At 40.7% G+C, this 24,643-nt stretch overlaps 1 protein-coding gene across 1 annotated transcript; it reads right to left on the reverse strand.

Annotated features, from left to right (window-relative positions):
* Positions 1-1,464: 1,464 nt before the first annotated feature.
* RRP15 (ribosomal RNA processing 15 homolog) lies at positions 1,465-22,521 on the reverse strand. The gene is made up of 5 exons (XM_036380396.2): positions 22,399-22,521; positions 18,872-19,146; positions 16,944-17,041; positions 15,919-16,120; positions 1,465-2,137 (listed from the first exon to the last, which is right to left on the reverse strand). The coding sequence occupies exons 1-5, from the start codon at positions 22,463-22,465 to the stop codon at positions 1,985-1,987; spliced, it is 795 nt and encodes a 264-aa protein (XP_036236289.1). The 5' UTR covers positions 22,466-22,521; the 3' UTR covers positions 1,465-1,984.
* Positions 22,522-24,643: the final 2,122 nt, after the last annotated feature.

Raw genomic sequence — 24,643 nt, forward strand, 5'->3', positions numbered from 1 at the left:
CTTGGAAAACATTCTGAAATTTTTAATAATCACCTCAGGATGTCACAGTTCCTAAGGAAAACTTAAGATTATTTTCCAGAAGTTTGATTATGGAAAGAAACTGCTGATATGAAACTAGAGAGCAACTGTAGATTTCAGGGTGCTGATGTAATTTTTCCACAGAAAGCAGCTGAACTCTGTAGAGAGAGAGCAGTGTCAGGTTAGACTGTTATGCTGCTTCATGGACTCAAGCCCCATTGCAGCAGTTTCTGCACTGCACTCATGAGACGGTGCCTCTCACTGCACAGCTGTACAGATGTCAAGCCTTCAGAAGCTGGGATAACCATATGTAAAACTTGTGTGGTTTTGCCACTTGGTATTTTGGGTGTATGCCTTCATTTGTGATAATAAATATCAGGCCACAAACTAATGTCTCCTCAGATATCTAATATGTTTAACACTCAAAACAGCTTGAAAATCTAAACATTTCTGCTGTTAGCTTGGAGTTCTCCTGGAAGAATTATGCTACAATATATACCAGATGAATAGGCTAGGGATAAGACAATGATTGCCAGTTGTTGGGATGGGGTTCTCTGCCATTTTGTACCCATAGTTTTTATCCTGCAGTATACACAAAGTTCAAACAATGCCTTTGTTAGGAAAATCTAAATTCTACTGCACATTTCCATACTGAAGACTGAAAATTTCAAAGTTGCTCCTAATCATATCTTGCCTATAAGCAGGTACAAAGAAAGGTTTGTCTGTAAGGTATCTGTTGAAATGGACAGAACAGTACCATGCATTTTAACTATCAAGTAATGGGCCCCAAGGCTTTTTCTTCATGTAGCAAATGGGGAAATGTGATAGCAAAGTTAAACAAATGACACAGCATCAGATAGTCAGTCTGGAACAGCAAAGGCAGCAGAATTCAACCCCAGCCTCTCATTTAGAACACCCTTATCACCACACAATTCCTTCTGCATATGCTTACATAAAATATATTCTTATGTGTGTTAGCTTATGCACCTCTGCAACCAACAACTACTGAAGAGAAATGCTGTAGCTTAAAGAAAGGCAATTGTGTTATCCTGACAGATGACTTCCAAATTTGTTACTGTTATGGCCCACACTTAAGAGGAAGGGCTTTGGTTTGACCCTTTGCACACCTGAGGAATTAGCATTAGAGCTGACTAAACCCACAGGATCAATCTCAGAGCTCTGGCTCCTCATTGAAAAAGGCCAGAACACCATAACAACACTGAACACCATTTTCTGTGGTATTGTTAGAAAAGCTCTCCCTCCCCAGTGAAATAGCAATTTTTCCTACCAGACTCTTAGCTTATACAATCTCAGACTTGCAATGGAAAAACCATATATATATACATATATAAATACTAAACCCTATCAGTAGGGTCAAGTCTCTGTCTTTACAATTCTGTTTCCAGAGTTGTCTCCAATCAAATTAATGCTCCTAGACCAGAACTATCACATGAATGGTTACTTTCCTTTATTATCTACAGAACCTTTTCTGGCCAAAGTAGTAAAGACTGTATAGGAGTCCAATAACTTTACAAGGTGACAGCATTTCTGTGTTTATTGTAAGCCATTTCTATTGCAAATTGCAACAACTTTTCAAAGTGCAGCAGTGATTTGGAAATGCAGGCACACTAATACATCAATTGCCATGACTAATGTGTAAACTTTTAATGACCTTGGCAAAATCTATCTTTCATTGGGCAAGTGCCACTATTTTGACTGTACAAAATGTTTTGGAAATATGTTGAAAATTATACTTGTTTTGGAAAATATTTCAGGATTTCAGTATAGCAAATGGAGCTATATTAAATAAAAGTTTGACATGGAGGAGAAAACACTCCAAGGTTGTGTAAGTCTTTTTTTTTTCCTTTTAAAAGAGGTATCCTCCAAGTGTTGTACATTCATAGAATGCTGACTTTTTATCCAAACAAACGTAAGAAGATAAAACATTATCTTGAATGGTTTTCATTCAGTCACTGTCATCTTCTTGTTTCAGACCACCTCCTTCTTCACTGTTGCCCTCTCCATCACTTTCCTTGTCCCAGTCCTTCATAGATGCTCCCATCATGAAGTCATCACGCAATATATTCCATTCTGGCCCCTCTTCAGACTTCACTTCACCCTGAATGGTTGAGGGGAAGAGAAGAAAGAACAGAGGAACGAGATAAATATGAAAGGCAGTAAAAGATGCAAGGTCTCCAGGCAATCAAAATAACACCTCCTACAATCAGCAGACTGGGGGCCAGGTCTTGGTGCAAATGGTACAGAAACATGCAGAACAACGAAAAATTACTTGATGCTAAAATGCAAACTTGTTTTAACCAACCAATAAAAGAAATATGGAAACACAACAATTATTCCTCACGGATGAAACAGTCAACCCTGGGCATGGCTTCCTTTATTAAAATCTTTCTTGGCAATCAGAATGGATTCATGATATCATTTATTAACCCCCAGGTGCTGCTTCATTAGAACACTTCTTGGCACATTTCTAAAACACAAATATGGATTTAATAAAGGCTTAACCCCCCTCAAATTTAATATTTAACATATTCGGTGATACGTGAACCAAATCCCCTTTATGTGAATTATTACCTCACTACCTGGGCTTGTCATTGGTACAAAGCTGCCTCTAAAAGAAACAAAGTTGATCTACTCTTAGCAAGCCAACAACACCTTACTTCAAATTTCCTACCTCTTGGAAGTGGATAAACTCGAGGCCCACTGCATGGGCTGGTGAATAATAAAGAGAAGGGCCGGGAGTGGAGTTTCAGGTTAGCGCTGGAAGCAGCGCTCGGTCGCGGTTCCCGGAGGTGACAGATGACGTTTGGCAGTGCAACAGCCCCATCCTGTGGCAATACTTTCACACAACAGCTGGAAGCTATGCTTGCATCCTTTCCGGAGGAAAATACTCAAAGCTGCTCGATGTACTGAGGAAGGATTTATTTCAGTGTTTATGCCTAAGCAGCAAAATATTTCTGAGGAAAAACATGGCTCAGTGTCCAGCAGGCAAGCACAAAACTGTCCTACCAAAGTGGAATTAGGGGCACTGAAAATACTAATTTAATTCTGCAAGGTCTTTGGAAATAAATTTAACACTGGCACCCCAGGGAGGCTTTCCCCACTCCCCTGCTCCAAAGAAGGGACCTCAGCATCCTCAGCGGACAAGATTTGCCTCCTGGATGCAAAACCTGCAGTACATGTATGATCACTGTAGACATCTGTCCACGCCTCTTTTGTGCCATGCATATCTAGGAATGTGATACCACTGCATATTTAAGCTGAAGCCTGTGGGAATCAAGATTTGGGATAGAGCAGCATATAGAATTTGATTTCAGGAGAAAAAAGAAATGAAGAATGCAAGTCCATTACTGTAAATAAAACATGTCCTATCACCCCATCAGAAGTTATCTGAGTGCAAAATGCCTGCCAAACAAGGTATGTGTTTTTAACAGGTAATCAAAGCAGAAATGCTACATGTGACTTCTGCAGTTCTTCATCAAACACTGCCCTCACAAAAAATAGGATAAGAAGTCTTATCCTTTTCTTCCCAAACGGAATTTCCCAGGGCCCAGCTCAAATAAAGACAAACTCTACAGCTGTTCCTCGAGATGTTTGCACTGGGTTTCAGTTTAGGGTTTGCTTTTGTGCCTTCACAGATGCTCTCATTAATGGCTTCTCCCATCCAACAATTCCCCTTTTCCCAAGGGTAGTGCCTCCTAACCACTCACCACTCTTGCAGCAATTTACTTCAAGTGTTACACCCAGTAAACCTAACATCATCTCAGAAGGGGCAATCAATTACCTGGATTTAAAGAGCTACAGATAAGGTAGGTCCCTAGGCAGACATTAAATTTTTCACAAGATTCATCTGTGTTGTTATGATAGTGCAAAGACAGGTAGTCTGTTCTGGGATGCAAGGAGAAGGTAACTATTGTTTTCCTCCTTTTTAACTGTATTGCAGTTGTACCTGTTTGCCTTTGCAGAATAAAGACCAGTTAAAAAAAAAATCATAAAAATCACCAAGTTCTTTTTTAATCCCAGATCTTTGATAAATCAATATTTGAACAGTGAAATTTAGGAGAGTTGAATCTGAAATACTTAAAAGGAAATATCCCACATTTCTTACAAAACATCTACATTTTTTGTTTTCAGCAATTTACCCAACAGAACTCTTTTTTTTTTCCAGATGTGGAGAACGGGGAATTTTTTTTTTTCTTATTTTGTTTTGGTTTTTAACAGCACAGAAGGAGTAGATTATTATCAGCAATGACAGTTGCAAGCTCAGGGTTTGAAAAGCTCAATCCTCAAATTCATCCCAAGCTACTATTCAGCAACCATTAGCCCTTCTTTCTGGATATGTCAAGTGAACAACAGGACAAAAGCAGGACTTGAACAAAAGAGGGATGCTGATCCTCCATAGCATTACCCATTCTGTAAGGCACCACAAAGGCCTGAATAGAGTCTTACAACAAGCCCAAAGGAGAAAGACAGAGGTAGCATGTTCATGCCTCAAAGATGAAGATTAAATGCTTGAAAGCAAATATTTAATCAATTTTAAGCATGCCTCCAAGTGAAGAAAACGCCTTATTTAGTATCTTCATTCCTAACTCATTTACTACTTCTTTTCCCCTCAGAATAAAAACTCTCCAAATCTACTACATCACAAAACATTCCCAAAGTCTTAAGAAAATATGCAGTGAGAATATTTGTATAATTAACAATTAGTTGAACTGTAACATCACTTCCCAACTTGCTTTATGTAAGAATGTTAATACAGTTGGGTTTTCAATGCCATAATCTAGTTTCATCTAAATAAAACAAAACTGATTCTTGGCACGTGGAAAATAAACCAACTTTCAATCTACACAAATGCTTTTGAACTCCCAGTCAGCTGTTCATGCACATCTCACTACAACACTGAAGTCCCCTTTGAACATCCCCAAATGAAAACAAAGCAGACTATATAAACAACAGAGTGTAATGCTACATAATGTGAATCCTTCAGTAAGGCAAGGAGTGAAAAATTCTCGTGTTGCTTTCTTTCCTCTCCTCTTTTATACATTGGAATTGGGTTTTCTTTGCCAGAAGGGTCTGGCAACCTATTTCAAAAGGTCTGAGAGGCAGCAATTAGTAAAATACCTCAAGAGTCACTGTTGTTTTACTAATTGCTGGTGATGAACTTGTTATCATGAGCTGAAATAAGGCAGAACAAAGCATGCACTGTGGTTACACTAGTGCTGATACTTGCTCTGATGGACTCATAGTCCAGTTGAAAAAGAGTATAAATTAAAAAAAAAAACAACAAAAAAAGCTTGCCTACTTGCTAGGCTATCACAGCATTAGCTAAAGCCTCTCACAAGTAGGGCTCTGTAGTGGGGACATACTTCCTGAACTAATTGTGCTTTGAAGACACACTTACTAAAATCTGCACCAGGACAAGAGGAACTGAAATTCTTGGCCAAGTCCTAATAAAACCACCAAACAGACGTCCAAACTAAGCTCCAACTAAGCTTAGTTCTGTCAATTAGAACAAGCAGCTGACCCTTCCAAGATCCAGGCTAGAACTGCCTCCTGGATGCTTTTAAAGGAATTGGTCTATGAAAGCCTTGTGGTAGTAACAGCAGCTGTAAGATCAAGTTTGAAATCTCCATGTTTTTGTTCATTTCTTTACCACCACAAAAAACTGGAGCGACAAAATTTGCTCTTGGTAAATGACAAGACAGTATATTCAACTGAGACCTGCCAAACTCAGCACTGGAGCTGTGGCAGACAGCACTGACACCAAGGTGTGGGATCAATCCTCTCTGCCCCGTCTCAAGCAGGATGATACCTGCCTGAGCTCTTCAGAACCTTACACTGAAGCAGACCAAAGTCCACAGTGCTTACTGGTAAGTAATGGCATTAAAAGAAGATATGCCTTGAAATCAGACAAAAGACAGCATTTCACTCCACTGTCCACCTGCTTGGGTCACTTGAGCAACTCCAGCTTCTGCATCTGCAAAACAACAGACACACCTACAGCACCGCGGAGATTCCCCGAGAGCAGTGTCCAGAAGAAGACAGGAATTCCAGGCTTTCCAAAAAGGAACATTTTTCAGACCTAGGGATTACAATCAGCACACTGGACCCCACGCCTTTGCTCTGTGTATAAGATGAAATGCCAGAGCTTGCAGGGGCATCTCTCTTTACCATCACCTACAATAAATGTTTATTTGTACCTGTCAGGAAAGGAATTTCTAACATAAATATCTCTCAAGCAACAAATTTAAGCACTGAGAAAACAATTCTAACGTGTCTAATTAATCTGAACTGCCTCCCCAGGTTCCTGTTTTGCTCAGTACAAACATTTAAGACCTTGAGACACAGCGAAGCTTTTGTCATGGGGAAGAAGTTAAAAAGCGTAACTGCCAGAACACATTCTCACATACATCTGACAATTACCTTCCCTGTCAGCCTGCATCTAGCTCTGAATGACTGCTTCTATTCTGGTTCTCATCCCCAAGCAAGTCCATGTAAACTGAGCTCAAAAAAACCCAATCAGGCAGCACAGGCATACAACTGAGCTGTGTTAAATCTGAATTTAAAATAACAATAATAATGATAATAAAACCCCCACTTGGCAGAAGAGGGGGAGGGAATGAAAAGCAAAGAACACCAGCATAATAATTTCTCCTAAGTTAGTTTTCAGCAATATGCGAGCTCACAGGCTAAGAAAATAAATTTCCTCCAGGCTGGGAAGAAATGAAAAAAAACTGCAGCCAAAGTATCTAAAGCAGAAATGTAAGCAGAAAACAAAATGTAATGATTTTTAACAGGAAAATGATACTTGGGTTTGATCATTAGTGCTGCCAGCAACTTCATCTGATTTGAATTGCAGCAAGACTCTAGGAAAGGCTCCTATGTAAGCCTGATCCCAAACAGCCAAAACCCCACAAATATGCAAACTGAGAATACAACCTACACTGATATTATCTTGAACTTCTGAGCTGAATTCTCACAGCAACTCACTCTGGGAAGCATTTTCAGGTTGCAGAACATGTGAGCTGCACAACAGAAATGTATTCTGCTGCAGTTTAATTCTGCACAATCATTTATTCCTTAGGGTGAGAGTTATTCAATGCCCATCTGCATTCTCTCTCTGAATGAGAAATTAGAGCAACTGAACTAAACTGCCCTGGTTTACTTGAAGTGACACTGCACTGTGGGTATCAACAGTGGGACAGGGGATTTACCCAGATCACAAGCTTTCTCATATACACCAGGATCTGCTCTGGCAACTCTAGTAAATAATCTAAGAATGAAATTTTTTTACAGTGTGTTTTGAGACCTGCTGTTCCTGTTCAAACTTCTCTGAAAGTAACACACTGGAATTATTACTACAAGCACAACAAATAGTGGTTTTCCTTTTGAGCACAGCCAGAAGACCACCCAGAGCGTAACGACCTGCACGAGGAATCTCCCCATCCTCACATCCTCCTCTAGGATTTACTACAACTGGGGATGTGTGAATGAGAAGGAATGCTTTGGGTTGGCACGCAGAGGCTTAAACATGGCCCAGCTTTGGAGGGGTCAGAACTCAATTACAGAATTTCTAAAAACAAGCATAAACCTGGGCCTAAGCAACGAAGAAAATTCAGAAGTGTTGTTATTAAATGCTCAATTGCAAAGAAGAATCTTAGAAAAAGCTTATGAAAGAACAGATTTCCTCAGGCTTGGTTCACCAGAAACCTCATAAATTATTATTTCTGTCAGGAAAAGCAAAAATAGTTTAAGAATTCAAGCGTAACACAGGCCCTTTCTGCACACAGGACGCTCTGGAACTCCTCAGCCTGCGCTGTACTCCAGCCATCGACAGCAGCCATCTCAGAAACCCCTGTGCTGCACAAGGAATTCCACCACATGCTGCTGCATGACCTGTTTGGCCATACTGGCATCAAGACTCCCCATGTTTTAATGAGCATGATGTATAGCATGGGCATGCTACACCAGGAGCAAGTTGCACAGTTCCTGAACCACCAAGCTCTACCTGGAAAATACACAGATATAGCAAGAGTACCTAGTAAAAAAGTATGCAGTCAAGATTAAGGCCTCCACTGTGCTATCTCTCAGGAGTCACATCTTAATGCCTTTCAACAGTTTACTTTAGAGAAACATTTTCCAGTCACAACAGATTTTTCTCAGATGTCACCCATTTATGAAAGACTCTTATACTATCTCAGCTGGGTACCTAAAATTTTCTGCAAGTTGTTATAAAAGCTTGCCTGCTGGCCCTGCAGTAAGGAAACATGCAGACCTGCAGCTGTTTGGAGTATTTCTGATTTTTTTTTTTTCAATAAATTAGCAGTTTGCAAATTTTTAAATAATATGAATATCACTCAAATTATTTCCAACAAATGATGCTAAAATCATCCACTGTCTTTCATTATGATGTAGCAAGAGGCATAACGGAGTGAGTCCCAAAAGGCTGTCGCAAACAATAAGGGCTACAGTAATGACCATGCCTGTCCCTTCCAGAACTTGAGAAATCATCTCACAGAACAGCTGATGAGAAGGAAGTGGGGCAAGGAAAAAGCCTCTTCCTAACTCAGGATTTCCACTTTTGAATCCCAGAAGAAGTGTAAGGATCCAAAAACCTTTGAGGTAGGAGGGTGAGGAATAAAAAAACACCAAAACAGAGTCTACAAGGAACTAAGCTTTATGCAATTTTATTATTAAATGTGAAACAATGACGTTTTCCTGTCTGCTAAGCAGCTTGTCTGTTTTCACCTCCCTACAGTCATTGCCCTTGGTTTTACTTCAATGGTTATGTTATATCCTAGAGGTCTCCAAATCCAAATTTCTCTGATCTTATATTTCTGTAATTTCCCCTCACATTGCCATGTATGAGTGGCAACCTCATTAAGGAACAGACCACACCCCTCACCACTCCCAGGCTGCTTTCTAAAAGCAGCCTGATGAAGGAAGATGTAAACTGCCCAGGATCCCAATCCCTTATCTTAAACATCTGGCTCCCCTTTCTCTGCATTTCTGACCTTTGCATCTCTATGTTTCTGTATGGGCTTTCCCAACAGCTGCAGGTGGAGAAGAAATGACACAGACCCCCTGCAGACCACTGTCCAAAAGTTCAGCAGCAAACCAAAAAGAGGTCAGACCTTTCCAAGAGGTAGTTTTAGTATAATTTGTAATACTAACCAGGTTTTAAAAAGTACATTTTCTAATCTTTCAGTAAATTTCAGAAACATTCATTAAAACCTGGCTGGGACTTCCCACACGACTGAAAAAAAATTACTGAACTCAGCAACCCTCTAACAATTGCAGGATGGAAGGAGTATGATCCACCACTCCTGAAGTCTATTGACCAAGATAAACAGATGAGCAGGTACTCACAGAGGTCATTTATAACACACACACTCTGGAAATCACAACATTTTATACCTTAATAAGACTTCAAAGTAAAGGAATCACTTTCCTTGATAATTTCCAATAGCAAATGCTCAAATGGGGAAAACAAACTTATTCAGATAGACAAGCTCCACCCAAACCTTCTTACTTCCAGAGAACATTTTTCTATAAAACTTTATGAAATGTTTAGATGTATTTTTCTCTAAGTACACTGCCCTGCCTATAAGAGTTATGAACAAAGCCAAGAGTGGAGAGCTGCTTTTATAAGGCTTCCAACTTGATTTACCAGATAAAAGTCTAATAGGATTTGACTCTTTGTGCTTTGTATACTCACAGGAAGATCAAAAGAAGATATATGCCACAAGTTTTTCAAATGTGGTTGTTTCTGACATAGTTTTACTGAAAAAAAAAAAAAAGCCTTGCAACATCTTCTGGGAAAACAAAACACATCATACTATCATGTGCACTAATAAACAAATAGCAAGGCAAGTTACTCTCAAATATGACAGATGGAGCTGTCTCAGCATTGCCTGACATTTCAATCACAAGTCCCTGTTTATATTCACTTAAAAATTTGCCAAGCTTCAACTGCTTCATGGTGAAGGATTTTGCAATGTTTCAAATATAACCACTTCATTCCTTTTCACAGAAAGACAAACTTAAAGTATTTTGTCTTCAGCTGTAAGGAAGACAGAGACATTTTCTACAGGAACCTTGCATCATTCATTCTTATTAAACTTAAAAATCAGTTAAGGATGTGTTTTGGAGCTGGCAACATATCTTTTGCTATCTCCATGAACATTTGCCTGGATCTGGACAAGTTATAAACATCTGGAAGATTGCCCTCCCCAAACCTCAGGTCATCACCTCAGTAAATGCAGTAAGTATTCAGCATCCAAATTCTCTTAAGATATCTGTCCTCACTGATCACACACTATCTGCATCTTAGCAGGCAGCATTCAACTGAACTGAGAGTGACTCATGATGACACACAGGGGACTGGCCTTTCTGTGCAAACAGCTGTCAGGGCTGCTCCTGCATTAGGCACGGGATACTTGCTTGGCCCTCAGGTGCAGGGGGAAAGAACCTGTCAGGAACACAGAACGGGAAGAAGATAAAAAAAGAGGTAGATGGGAACAAAGTGCAAAATCACAGCCTTTTCCGTTCCTGATTTCTGATCAAATATCTGATAAATAGGACAGAAAGGGATATCTGAGTATAATACCATAGGAAAAAAGGTAAACCCAGTAAAATACTGCCCTTCACATGACCCTTAATTATCTTATGTGGAGTTGAATTTACAGTGTCAACTTATTGACACTGAATCAATCACATTTAAATATTGTAACACTGACAAATTTAAATTGACATTTAAAGATTGAAGAAGGTCTATATTCCCATGTTAACACAGATTTTCATTACCTGCTATGACAACAATTGCACGTCTTAAAAACCCAATCCTGTTGATGACCCAAACTCTCTTAAGTTAATACAACTTCTAAACAAATTTAAAAGAAAAATGTCATAATCAAAGAACCTTTAGTACTGCACAACAACCCTTTACCTTAAAGAACATAAGGATTATAGGATATAGCAAACTGGTGGCAGGTTGCACTGTATTTATCCCTAAGAATACAGCATACAATTAGTTGTCAGCAACTTTCTGGTACAAAACCAAAAAACTTCATTAAAAGCATCAGCTCCAAACATATATGGGGTAACCTTCAAGAGAATGTACATACAGTTAGGAAAAACAGATAAAAATGCAGGATTCCAAAGGAATCCAAATTAAAAGTTTTTGTGCATGTGATGGGAAGACATTTATTAAAACTGGGAGAATATATCTACTCTGGCTACAGCTGAACTAAATTAATACTTGGCTGCCCCCTCAAATCTGCTGGAATATATGCATGCCTGGTTACTCCTTCAATTAGGTCTGTAAAACCAGCACACAACAGCTGTAGCAATAAACTTGTGCTACTCTGCAATGCTATTATCACCTAAGGAAGTTTCTTGATAAGATTGAAAGAGGTGTTGATACACCTTACCAAATTTCCAGAATTCATCTCTGCCTTCATCCACACTTCAGAAACAATTTCATAATGCAGGTTGAAGTAACTGTTCAGACTATTGTCACTCCAAAGAGGTATATGAATGAAAGCAGTTGTTTTTTTTTTCACCCTCCGCATTTCTACACTGTAAAAGCAGTGGAAAGAAACAGACCAAGCTGATGGCCAGTACTCAAGAAGCTGCAAAGAAACGAAGGCAGTCACTCTCAGTTTTTAAACTGATGCGACTTTTAAGCTGGAAAGCATAATTTATACCCCATTTATCTTAAAAAATGAAAGCCCCCATGACAATCCTTGTACCCCAGCAAGAACAGTGGTCAAAGTTGGAAGCATAATATTCCTCCTGCCCTTGAACAATCTTCAAACTACGGCTTAAAATAAAGTCTCATGAACAGAAGAAAAATCTATAGTAAGTCTGACTCTAATCACTATCCTTACAAATTACTTACCAGATACTTGGAGCACTTATAAAATTTGCTTGAGGTAGGAGTAACTTTTCTGGAAAAGCACTTTAGGTCCCATATGAGCAATCGCTGCTATGAAATAGCACTTATATTCTTCTCCACTCATCTTCCTTCCCATCAATAATTTATTTTAGAATAGGTACTATTTTGAGACCAACACACCATTTTTTTCCAGATGTCATCCCAACACAGGAAGCAAATTGTACCTTGGGGTCATGTAGTGAGCCTAGCTTACAGAAAGATTACCTTGCAGAATTTGGATCATGGTTACTGAAGTAGACCAGGAAATCCTGCTCTTACTTTCACCACTGAAATGTTCTGCAACAGATCTGGTTTAAGAAAGTTTACAAGTTGAAGCAAAACCATTCTACAAAGTCCTAATAAAAAATGAAAGGTCAATGAGCGCAGGTTATGCTTGTCTTAAAGAGCATCTGTAACTTTCATGCCAGTTGTTTATGTGTCACTAAAAAATGTTTTACCACACAGTAAAATGCTTAACAGGGACCAGCACAAATTACAAAAGTCACAATGAAATTGTAACTAATACACAGCAAGCGTGGAGAATAACTCTGAATTTCCTCTGAATTTGCTTGTCTTCTTACAATTAAGATTTCAAGACTTCATGTAGTTTGGTACATTAGCCAACCTATCTGTGCAACTCTAGGAGAACTTCACTCGACCCTGGAAGCAAGGGTACTTCCTAAGAGCACCCTGTATTAAGGACCTAAAGAAAACAAAAGGTTCCTACAAGGAATCCTTTACTGCCACTACCTACTTCTGTATTCTTTCTATAGACATAAAATAACTACAGTCTCCAGGCATGAAAAAACAGTGCTTTTGACACGTACCCTTTCTAAACCTATAGTTTCATAAAGTTTCTTGTAATGTCTTACAAGAAGATATGACCAACACATTATGAAAAGAAAAGCTGGTGTGTAAGGATTTTGTTTAACAAATTGAAAGCTCTCATATCTGCCAATAAAAGATTCATAGAAAAAGCCCAACCCAAAACTTAAAGCCCATCTGAACACAAACAAGTGGGATTTTTATTATTACTTTTTTTAATGACTACATTTTTCTCCAACATTGCAAGGCTTCAGACAAGGTGGTGAGGGGAGAGAAATTAGATGATCTTACCCAGAGGCAAGCATCATGCATAGTAACTTGGAAAAAAAACAGGAAAAAATATTACACAAGTCAGCTGGCTCAGCAAGGATTAAGAAATACTTTGATAAACAGCAAATGATATGAAAGGCAAAGCTTTTGGCTCCAGCTCAGAAAAATAATTACTCCCAGCTGGGCACACAGAACTCCAAGAAGGGCTACAATTTCACATGAAGGGCACAGGAAAACTTACACAGCCTTACAGTCTTTCCTTCATAGTTAAGTTGGTTAGGTATATGCCAAGTAACATTTAGGCCAATGGCTAAAAGTAAACAAGACTATGAACAATGTTCTAGTGGGGCACATGTTACCTGCCCTTCCCAGGCACGCATAAAGCTGATGGAAACAGAGAACAAAATTCAAAGAGTGGTCATGCTACTTTGAAATTATACCACTGCAGATGGGCCTTTACAGAGCATTTAATTTCTTTTTTTCACACATAAATATACTTGGCTAAACAGTCAATCAACAGAGCTTTATAAGGGGTTTCTTCAACAACCCCTGACACGTGAAAGAAATTGCCAAACTTTTAAAAATGCAAAGCACATTTTGCATTTAAAAACTGCTGCAGAGCAAGAAAATGCTTTCACCCATTCTCAAAATACAGTCAAGTCTTGTCACAGCACAAGGCTTGAGTCAAAAAAGGTTTGCTTTCACTGGTAAAACTTTTTTCTGCTATTTTTCCTGCTGACTGCTTGTTTTATGTGGGTGGGGTAATGTTTTTATTGTTCTGGACTGCCTTTTAATTGATGGCAGAGTGCCTGGATTTTGGGATTGGCATCTCTTCCATTGTTTTTGCTGAGATAAATAAATGTATCTCCCCCCCCTTTTTAAAAAAGGAATACACTCTATACTCTTGACTGCTAAAAACAAACCCACAAAACAAACAAACAAAAGCTTTCAGATGGCACAAGCAATCTGCTGAAACCCTGCTGCAAGGAATTTACTACCGAAAAACCTCATCCAGGTTTCCTACCCTCTGAAACACTCTCAAAGACCAAGAAGCAGAGATATGACAGTGGAGGCCAGCAGAAGTGTTCAGTGGCTAAATATTTGTGTAATTCTGAGAAAGAGAATGAAGAGCAGATTTTGGCCTCAACCTCAACCCTCAACAACTACCAGGAGGGGAGCTTGCTAAATGAGTAAGATATGTTCTCAAGAGAAAATAAGGCAGATTAGGAACAGCTTGAAAAGGAGTTATTGAAGAGTTTGGTTCACTATTAAACTGAATGGAGAGTCACTGAAGCAAAGGCTGAAGAATCACTGAAACAAGGGAGAGAGGAAGGGGGGTGGTCTGTCTAGGCAGACATACAGTTAAAAAACCCAACCAAAAATCCCGATCCCCACCCCAGCTTTTGTGCACAAGCAATGTGAAAGCAGCACCTACATTAATACTCAAACCCAAGACTAACCAGCCAGCAGCTATAGCATCTCCAGAGGTCTTGAATGGAAATATGCTATTACTGATGCTGCCAAAATAAAACTTTTCTTTAGCATAGAAACATTTGCAATCTGTGTTTTCTGACCTAGCAATTAAAAAATTGCCCTGCTACAATGTGGCACAAAACAAAGGTCCTAGTTCTTGCTCAGATATTGATTTAATGCTGACTACAACAGTAGTTGGCACTGCCATTCTTCCAATATTTTGCTACTCCAAGGGAGGAGAAACAAACAAATGAACCAAAAAAAGAGAACCACACACATACACATGTCCCCCCACCCAAACAAGCAAGCTGGAATTATTTAAGGAGAAATAAAGTGTCAGCACCAAGCTAAATTGTTCTCATTATCCAAAGAATTTAAAAAATACTTTAATATTGCACTTGCATGAAAATTGTATGAGCACTCCATGCCAGGCAGTGTTTCAGCATGTTCCCCAAGTGCACACAAACAAAAAACATATGACAAAATGTTGTCTCCCAGTATTTCTTGCTGGCACGGAAAAGCACTTAGTTAACTGCAGTGTGTCTGTGCCAACTACAGTATTCCACCCACCACCAAGCACAGAGTTCAAACCTGAACACAAATACGCTTCAAAAACGTGCAGCTTCTGAAATACGAGAAAGAGTTGTCTGGGCAACTTGTTTTCAACCCTGAGCTACTTGGTGAGCTGAAAGAACTGATGAAGAGTTGGATGAGTCCAACTACACTGTGTCTCAAACACATTTGGGAAAAGTGGAATGTATTTCTTTCCAAAACATCTCAAGAGCAAGGAAGCCACACCAGCCCAACGCACACAGAGAATCAGGGAAAGAAAAGTCTACATATAAGGTTTAATACGCCTGTGTTTCTTTCTGTTGTGGTACTCATTTTGTATGGCAAACCTTCAGTTTCAGACACCAATCACCCAGAGGAAGCGAGTTTGACATGACCAAACTCTGGGGACACACAAGTACAGTCTAACACACTGTGTAAGATGAACAGCCCCCAGGTCTTTAACAATTTCAAGGAGCTAACTCTTACTGGCCAAATTCCAAATGTCACAACCCACCAGAATCTAGCAGTTTGTTCCATGCCTGGTGTAAAATCCAAGACAAAATCTAGTGTTTCATAATCTTTTTTAAACATAGCTAAACCAAGTTAAGTGCATAAAAGGCTCCATGTCTTATCAGAAGAGCTTCCAGTGTTTTGTACTTTGATAGTCAAAAGACAGGGAAAATAGGCTACTTGTTCCCTTCCACAAGTCTCAAAACATCCCAGCCATTGGGGTCAGAGGTTTATGAAGAGCAAGCACATTAACAGAGAGTCATTATATTGAGAAGGTACTTTGTAAGATTTTTTTTCTCACAGATGAAGCCTACCTGTTTACTTTTAGTGGCCTTCCCAGCAGGATTCTTGGCTCCTTTAGCCCCCTCCATGTTTCTTAGAACATCAATGAAATCTCTCTTTGAAACAGAAGACATCAGTTTAGCACGCTTCCTCTCAGAGCTCCCTGCTTTCTTCACCTCCTCTTCCATTTTCTTCTGGTGTGTCCTGACAGCATTGAATAATTGTACAACACCTCTGGGACAGGGAAAAAGACAACAAAGCAAATCTTTTAACTCAAGTTCCTTCCACAGAAATGAACCCCCTACTAAAGCCAATCAGTGCAGATGCTGGATGGCTTCTAACTCCCCAAAATGGTGACCTGGAACCTCGATTTGGTTAAGAAGTAACATTTACTAGAATATAAAGGACTTTCAATTTTTACTCCTCCTTCATACTTATTGCTAGGAACCAGTAACAAACTATTCAGACTCTGAAGTAAGCCTGATAACATGGCACTAAGATCAGTTTCATCCTTGAGCATGTTTCATCCTTGGGAGCATGTTATTTGTCCTAAAATCAGTTATTAAATTACTCAAGCAAGTTTCTTAACGGCAGTTGAAGCTGGGGGATAGGGCAGAGGAATGAGTAAGGACATAAAGGCAGCACATCAAAATGTTCAGCTAGTTCTGTGACATCAAACTACCACAATGTGAACAGGCAGCTGAACTTCACAACTGTGGATCTGGTGAATCCTCTGTGGAGAAGCAAAAAACCAGAACAGTAGTAACAACTGTTCTGCATTTTTAAGGCATTAAATTAACAAAATGAGGGGATGCAACAAAGCACTCCTGCTAAGCAAACATTAGATTCCCATCTAAATTTTTACTCTTTCATAAAGCTTCTGAAATCTTTTGTTGAACTTGATACTGTACAATGCAGACCTGTCTATAAATCTCTCAGCTCCTGCTAGTCACTTCTTAAGAGTTCAATCTGATTGGAAACAGATTACCTGCACAGGCCTTTTCCTCCTCTTTTTGATATACATACATTTAAGGAAAGCATTCAGAAAAACTTTTACCTTGTGGCAATTCTCTGAAGATTTCTTTCCTTCTCTCGGTCTTTGACAACATCTGGCTTCACTCGGCACATCATTTCCCATTCCCGCTTTTTATCAAGCTGCATTATAAATATTGTTATGTGAAACAACATGGACATTTGAGAATGCAGCATGACCTGACAGAGTATGTAGTAGGAGAAAAAAAAGTATCTACAAAGTTCAGTCTGGTTGAAAGTAAAAGGAACTCCAATATAGGGCTGGACAAGTCTCTTGCATTGACACAACAGGGGCTACACTCAGATCTCAGAGTCATCTACATCCAGCAGCAAAAGCCTAGGAAAAGGTGCTTTCATACAACTGCCTTGAGCAAGGAAATTATTCAAAGACAGCCTTCAAATCCCAGACTTCACAAGCTGATCACAGAGCTGATCACAGAGAAATTTATACATAGTAAAATCCTGGGTCCATCAAGACTGGCATGTCATATTTTGAAAGTAGAGAATTTGACTTCCCCCTACAGAACTGGTCCCAGTATGGCTTTGTGACCAAAGCAACACTCAGCAAAGAGTACAACAGGCAGAACTCTAACACAAGAAGAGCACCAAGTGTCCACCAGACAACAAGTCATGTGTACAGTATTGGTTTTTGTCTATTTTTTGGAGGCTCTCCATTTCAAAACCAAATTGGTCCCCTTTCCCTACCAGCAGACAGAAAACCATTCTGCTGCAATAGGAGACCACTGTATTTCATGACCTCTGCTTTAGGAGTAAGTTTTTCTTCCCCTCTGAACAATTTAACAGTGTTTGAGGCCTGGTGATGTTCCATTAAATCTGTTTTATGCAAGAAGTCTCTAATGGAATTTCAGAGTCCTTATCTTTATAATTACAGGCAGACTACTATGAATTTCTGAGTTTATGACCATGCTTTGGCCTTTGATCAAAAGAACTGCCCTATCCTACCTTTCATCAGCAAGAAATCAATGAAAGGCAAATTGCTTTCAAGTTTTTCTAAAGCAAACAAGTCACTTTGGGGACCTGTGGCCCATCTCTGTTTTGCAGTATTCTCACATATTTACTGGATGAGAGCAGGTATTTAGGACAACCATAACTGTGCAGATGCTGTAGTGAAGCTCTCTGAATTTAAAGGCAAGCCACGGCCCAACTGCAGCATGTCCCAAACTGTCAGGTGAATAACCTGGTTATCCCACAGAAACAGAACTGGTAGGATGAGACATTAAAACTATTAATGTATTTCTAGCCTGAAGGGAAATCAATCAGAGCCTGGAATTAAAAGTTCCACTAAAGGCACAAACAAATGACTTGCCAACATGGTTTGGTTTCTTCATACCAGTTTCAGAACCAGAAGCAGTTTAGGGCACAGACATGGTAATAGAAAGCTCCGATCAGAAGTTTTCTATTGAGAAAACTATTTTCTATTCATGACTGAGGGGAGCAAACAACAATGCACAACCACATCATTGATTACTGCAGTCTCAACCTAGAGGCCTTGATTTTGGAAGTCACAGTACAATTTAAATGGAAGCAGTCTTCTTCTCTTTCTCCCTCTCACTTTCTATGGTAGATAACCATTTCAATTTGAAATGCCAACAAAGTGAATTTCACCCCAAATTAACAATGCCAAGTAGAAAATCAAGCTTAAAGTAGCTGCTTTCAGCCCCTCAAAAAAGAAAACATCTTAAGCTGACAGACTGGAACACTCCTGCTGCCAATGTTCAGCCTGCCTGATGACCCATAAGAAGCAGTAAGAGAAAAAACCTTACACAGCATGACTGGAAAGTAAAAAAAAATTAATCTGCTCAAGATCACTGTGAAGGAGAGACTCCAAAGCTGAGACAGACTCAGCAGAGATTTGAGACAGTGCTCTGAGACTATCTTGCATGTAGCCCATCTCACAGTCACTGCACATGGAATACTGCATCTTTTTCTCACCCTCATCTTCTTTTCTTGCCTCTCTTGCTTTTTTTTCTCTCTTTCCTTCTCCAGGCTTTTATTCTTGGCCAAGATGGTGGACTTATTCTGTGGAATCTTTTTGTTGAGCACTTTTGCCATGGCATCTGCCCATCCTGAACTTGGGCCATCTTTGGAGCTTTTTGCCTCTTCAGCCACATTGCCAGGGGGTGCTGCTTCATCTTCATCATCACCATCCAGGGCTTCACCTCCCGAAGAGTAGCTGTCTTCTGGAAGTTCTGAGCTTAACTCAGAACCTAGGGATAAAAAAAAAAAAAAAGGAAACAAATTAAGCAAAAAAAAGTATCAGGAATTGTTTATAACAAGAATCCTTCACTAGTGCCATTTGCTCCACATGTAAATGTTATCCAAGTTCAGAGCAAGGTATTACTGTAAATGTGCTGTTACAATTAATTCCTCAAGCAGACACACACCATTATACTGAATTTATTAGAAACTATCCAGTGCAATGCTTGCTCACCTCAGTGATGATCAAAAGTGATTGAAAGAGGCTGCGCAAAAGGGAGAGGGCAGCCATAGACATTTATTATTAGATTATTGAAAATTTTTATATTTAGGGCTGGTAATTGTGGTGGGAAAACCTGTCTATTTTCCAGTTTTAAAAGTGTAACTTATAAATGCCTATCCACACAAATATGTGCACATATGCCTGTACACACTCCCAGAGAAACTGCAACAGTGACATCTGGTGTTTGGCTGCAAACAGCCACAGGAATTAAACTGAAGCTGGGGGGCATTTCTTATGTGACAGCAAAACCTGCTCAGAGACAACGCTGCCAGCAAAAATACAATTACCTAAGCATAATGAACCCAGGGGAGACTGCTCTGTGGAATACAGCATCAAGACAGGCAGCTCAAAAGAAACCAGAGGCACTGTGCTTTTCTGGGTAAGTAACTGCTCAAGTTACACGTATAAAACACCCCCAAAGTCAAAATCCTTACCCCTATGAGCCCTTCAAAATAAAAGAAGGAACTGAAGTTACAATACCAAAGTTTGGAATTAAGATAGCTGAAAACAGCCAAATTGATAGCACAAGAAATACATGAAGAGCTAGTCCTCATTACTCTGTTCAGTAGGTCAAACTGCAAAAATAGAAGTCTTCAACAGTGCAGGTGATTAACTAGAATGAAATGGGCTGCAAGTTTAGGGTGTACTGAAATAAGCTGAGTTATTTCACTTCACCATGTAATCAAGAGGAGAGCATACACCAAGTCCTGCCACCATTAACTACTATTCCAGTAATATTTGTGCCACATTAAATTTTAAATTAATTATCTTACATACAACTTTCAAGACTGCAAAACCAAATGCTGAACAGAAGGAAGCTGGTTTCTGATCCCACCCAGTCCCAGATTCCTCATGTGACTCACTTTCATCCATTTACCACTCTCAAACTCTTTAAAAAAGAAAATTTAAATTTTAAACCACAGTTCTACTGAGCCAAGTCCTTTACTTTGTAAGCACTACTATATCCCATGAAGTACCTTTATCAACCAAACCATTAAGAGAATGAAGCCAGGAGTGCTTCACAAGATCTGTTCTCCATGAAACGATGCAGGCAGCTATTAATGATATTCCCCATTAATCAACTGTCTATTTAATTATTAATCAACCATAAACATACACTCTTCTGCCACATTAATTCATTATTCTGTCTTCTCCATGTGCCTGTTTCAACCAGAAAAAACCTAACAAACAACATAGCAGCAAAACAGTAGCATTGACGAATTTAAAACAAAACCTCTACTGCCCAGGCATGTTTAGAGGCTTGGGGAGCATTTGGTTATCCTGATGGAAAAAAGTGAGAGTCTGTGGTTACAGAACAAATGTGGAAGAGAAATAATGACTGAATACTTGGTCATTGTCAGTATGACTTTTACTACTACCAAGTGGTATGTCATGCTCCACTCAAAATAAATTATGGGAGTGTTTTCCAACAGTCCTTACTACAAATTGGAAATTTAGAAGTGGCAAATTTTCTCAACACATTCAGTAACTATTTAAAGGCATCCTTTTTATCCTTTAATATCCTTCTAGATATTTGCATCCATATTCTGAGTTTCCAATAAAAAATAAATTCAAACCATCGCCTGAAAAGAAGTAATTGCAGCACCACATGACGTTTTACATGTAGGAGCCACATCCTGGTTCCTACACATAAAACAACGTCAAGTTTTCACCCCTGGGCCTTGTCCATGCTGCTCTTTAGCTTTTAAACAAGGAATCAGCCCTGTTTGTGACTTTTTTTACACACACAAAAGCAAACACCTACAGAAAGTCCAAACCTGACTCCCCCACACTGCTTAGGGTGAACTTTTGCAGTTAGCCATAAAAAACAGATCAGACTTATAAAAAGGAAATTTGCAAAAACATGTATCATTTCCTTTACATAACATCTTCTGCCAATAAAATTGGAGAATACCAACAACATTTTGCTTTCAACAATTACAGAAAAATTAACAAGGTTTCCACTACCTGCCATAATTTATTCTTTAATACATCAGACTATCAGTCAACAGCATGAGATAAAGAGGAGGTATTTCAAAATAATTTAAACCAGATTAACTCAATCAGAAGTAGGACCTGGGGCCCTATTCTGAATAAGAAAGACTGATATCTAGCATAGATTTAATATAAAAAGTTTTAATTGTTTCTGTGTGTGTTGCTGTGAAATACACATACACATCTCTCTATCTCACTCTTTCAGACTCGCTCAGTGATCAAGGTGTAGACACAATTAAAACACAGCGAACTTTAAGCAACGAGCTCTGAAAGAAGCTCCCACACAACGCTTCCCTTTGGTTCAATTCTGGCGCTCAAACCAAACAGAACGAATGCTGGAGCCACAGTTCCAAACGGCCACAACCCTGACTCCTCCCAGAATAAAGAGAAAAAGAAGTCCAGTCACAGGATAGAACGAAGAAGTGATCACAACTGGTTAGCAACACTCTCATAACACGCAAGGAGGCGAGAACGATGCAGAACCGTGCGCTAAGGGTTAATCACTGGAACGAGAGCGTCCCAGGGCTTTCCTTCGGTGAGAAGCAGATCCCGGCTGGCACAGACACGGAACTCGTGCAGCTCTGCAGTCGTTCCCCTCTCTCCCAGGAAAGTGGGCAGCGAAAGCTGTTTTGGTGGGCCGAGGGAATTAAGGAGCTGTGGGCGGTACTCCCGGGCTGAGTGGGAACAGCCCAAGGGCCAGCGCAGGAGCAGCCAGCAGGCCCCGCGCGAATGGCAGCCACCGCCCACGCCGCTAGAAGCGGCCTCAGCAGGGGCAGGGCCGGGGCCGGAGCTCCCGTTCCCCCCACGCCGACCGGCGCCAGCCTCGGCCCGGGTCCGGAGCCGGGGGGGTGAAGGGGCACGGACCCACCGGCGGGCTGGGACGGGGCAGAGAGGAGAAGCCTCCAAGGTCAGAAACGGCCCACAGCGGCGGCCGGCGATGCTTCAGAAGAAGAGAGAGCCCCAACCCCGTGCCTGCTGCCGTTACCGCTGTCCGTGTCCATCTCCGTGCCCTCGGCCCCGCGCCCACGTGGGCCCACCACGGCCGCCGCCATCTTCCCCACGGCCCAGCTGGCGCCGCACTCCGGCCCGGCCCCGGCGCCGCCAAGCTGCGTTCCGGCTGCCGAGGTTCCGGGCAGGCCAGAGGCGCTTCCGGGGTGGGGCCGGGGCGAGGCGGGCCGGGGGCTCCGGGGGGCAGAAACAGGTCCGAGGATGGAGCGAAGGGGGCTGGCCGGAGCAGGGCCTGGGGCGCAGGAGGGGCCCGGCCAGCCCAGCCCTGCGCTGAGCCCCCGGCTGTGGGGTCCGCCCCAGGCAGGCCCCGATCGGGCCCTCCCGGGGCTCCATGCCTCGAGAAAGCTGCGCTCACCTGGAGCATGGAAAGTACCCTGGGAACCTCTCCAGCACGGCAAAGCTCGGGCTCATTGTTCGCTTCCTCCCTGGGGGGCTGCTGTGGAGGGACAGGGCAAAGATAAAACGAAATTAATGCTCTATATATGTGTATATATGTATACATATATGTGTGTGTGTATATATATATGTATATACGTGTGTGTCTATATATATATACGCATACAGGAATCCGGGTGCGAAGAGGAATTTGAAGGCACTACCGCAGTGCTGGTGTACCGAGAAAAACTTAGAGAAACCAGTGAAAACTTAGCCACGCTTCCAAACATTGCTTTGAGGCCCCAAAGGAGGGGCTGGAAATGCTGGCAAACTCCGGTTGATGTACTGAAATCGCTTTCTCCTAGTGGTGGTATTTGTTGTTAGCACTGGCTGGTTGGAAAAGCAGACCATCTGCCACATGTACGAAAACAAAATTTCTTCCATGTTAGGTGAAAGAAATCTTAGTAACCCTAATTTTCTGTCACTTCACAAGCACTAAACGGCCACTCAGGTTTTAGGGCCAGATTGTAAGTCTGCCAGCCATCCAATCACTCAATTTGGTGCATCTCTTAGAAGCACATCCTGAAAACAGCACCACCTAGAACGTCAGAACTGTAAAAGAAGCAAATCTTGGGCAACTTCTTACATAAAAGCGCTCTAAACTAAAGAAATGAAAATTAGTTATCAAGACCTGCTGTTCTTGCAGCAATAAAATATGCTGAGGGATAGAAGCTCCAGCATTCCTTGAAGCCCCAAAGTAGTGCCGTAGAAATAACCACAAGAACATTTATGAATATAGGTATTACAGGGGGAAATTGTTACATGTAGGGTAGTCTTCAGTATTTTTCAGGTTTTAAAAATGTTAATTTCTACACCTTATTTTTTTTAAGTATTTCTTTTGTTGTTGCAGCCCTGCACATTAAGTGACCTATGTCTTTGCACATCTCATTCCGCCTTTTTTCCTCAATAATGTGGATTGCAGCTAAGACAGCAAATTTCTTTTCCTGCCTCAGTATCAGGTGGGAAAATTAGAAGTTGGAGAGAGATCAAAAAATGATGACAGACATTCTGACTTGACTGGAGAAACTGTTGCACAAGGAAAGACTAAAAAGACTGAGTTAAGTCTTGGTTAAGTGCTAAGGACAAACAGGATTGGACTTCTTGTTTCTGTCATGATCTGTGCTGCTGAGTGGAGCTATCTGGTACACATTTCAGTCTAACTCACTCTTGCAAGCAAAGAGAAAACTTGTGCTGAAAATCTTGGGCCACGGCTGTGATGTGCAGAGTAACAAGGAAACTACAAACACCCCCATGATGTTTAATGAAGAGGCCCAAGCATTACAGGAGATGTAATTCCTAATGTTTTACTCTGTGGGGCTCAAATGCTACGGTGCCCACCAGTAATAAGCAGTAACTACTCGGTCCAGTCTGCTGTGTGATGATAAAGACCCTTTCCATGATTCATCTCTGAATCCCATTGTGTCGGAAGGGACACTGCCAGGGGAAGGTCATTAAACTGCATAGACAACAAGCTCTCTCAGCATGGCAATTACAGCCCTCATTTCCTACAATACACACCTTATTGAACATGTCTCACTCCTGGTAGCCTATTTGTCTTGGAAGTATGTCAAAATCTTCAGATTAAGTCCTGTAATAGGTTCCAATACATGACGGCTCTGAATCTTCTTCCCTCAGACTGAATTAACAAGTCACATCTCCGGGAGCACAATTCTCTCTGCAAGCATTATCCCAGAGCATTTGTGAGAAAATCCGTTGCCAAACCTCATTTCAAATGACTGTCATTGTCTCCCATCACTCTGGTCTGAATGTTTTCTGTGTTGAAATTG

Source organism: Molothrus ater, chromosome 3 (assembly GCF_012460135.2).
Source record: "Molothrus ater isolate BHLD 08-10-18 breed brown headed cowbird chromosome 3, BPBGC_Mater_1.1, whole genome shotgun sequence".
In the NCBI taxonomy this organism is placed as follows: Eukaryota; Metazoa; Chordata; class Aves; order Passeriformes; family Icteridae; genus Molothrus; species Molothrus ater.

What these genes read in the sequence shown, in the direction of transcription:
- RRP15 (XM_036380396.2), bottom strand. Translation starts at nt 22,465, where the DNA reads ATGGCGGCGGCCGTGGTGGGCCCACGTGGGCGCGGGGCCGAGGGCACG. An exon ending in CTTCAGAGAATTGCCACAAG is followed by an intron (nt 16,121 to 16,943) that starts GTAAAAGTTTTT and finishes TCCCTGTCCCAG; the next exon opens with AGGTGTTGTACAATTATTCA. An exon ending in AGGCCACTAAAAGTAAACAG is followed by an intron (nt 2,138 to 15,918) that starts GTAGGCTTCATC and finishes TCAACCATTCAG; the next exon opens with GGTGAAGTGAAGTCTGAAGA.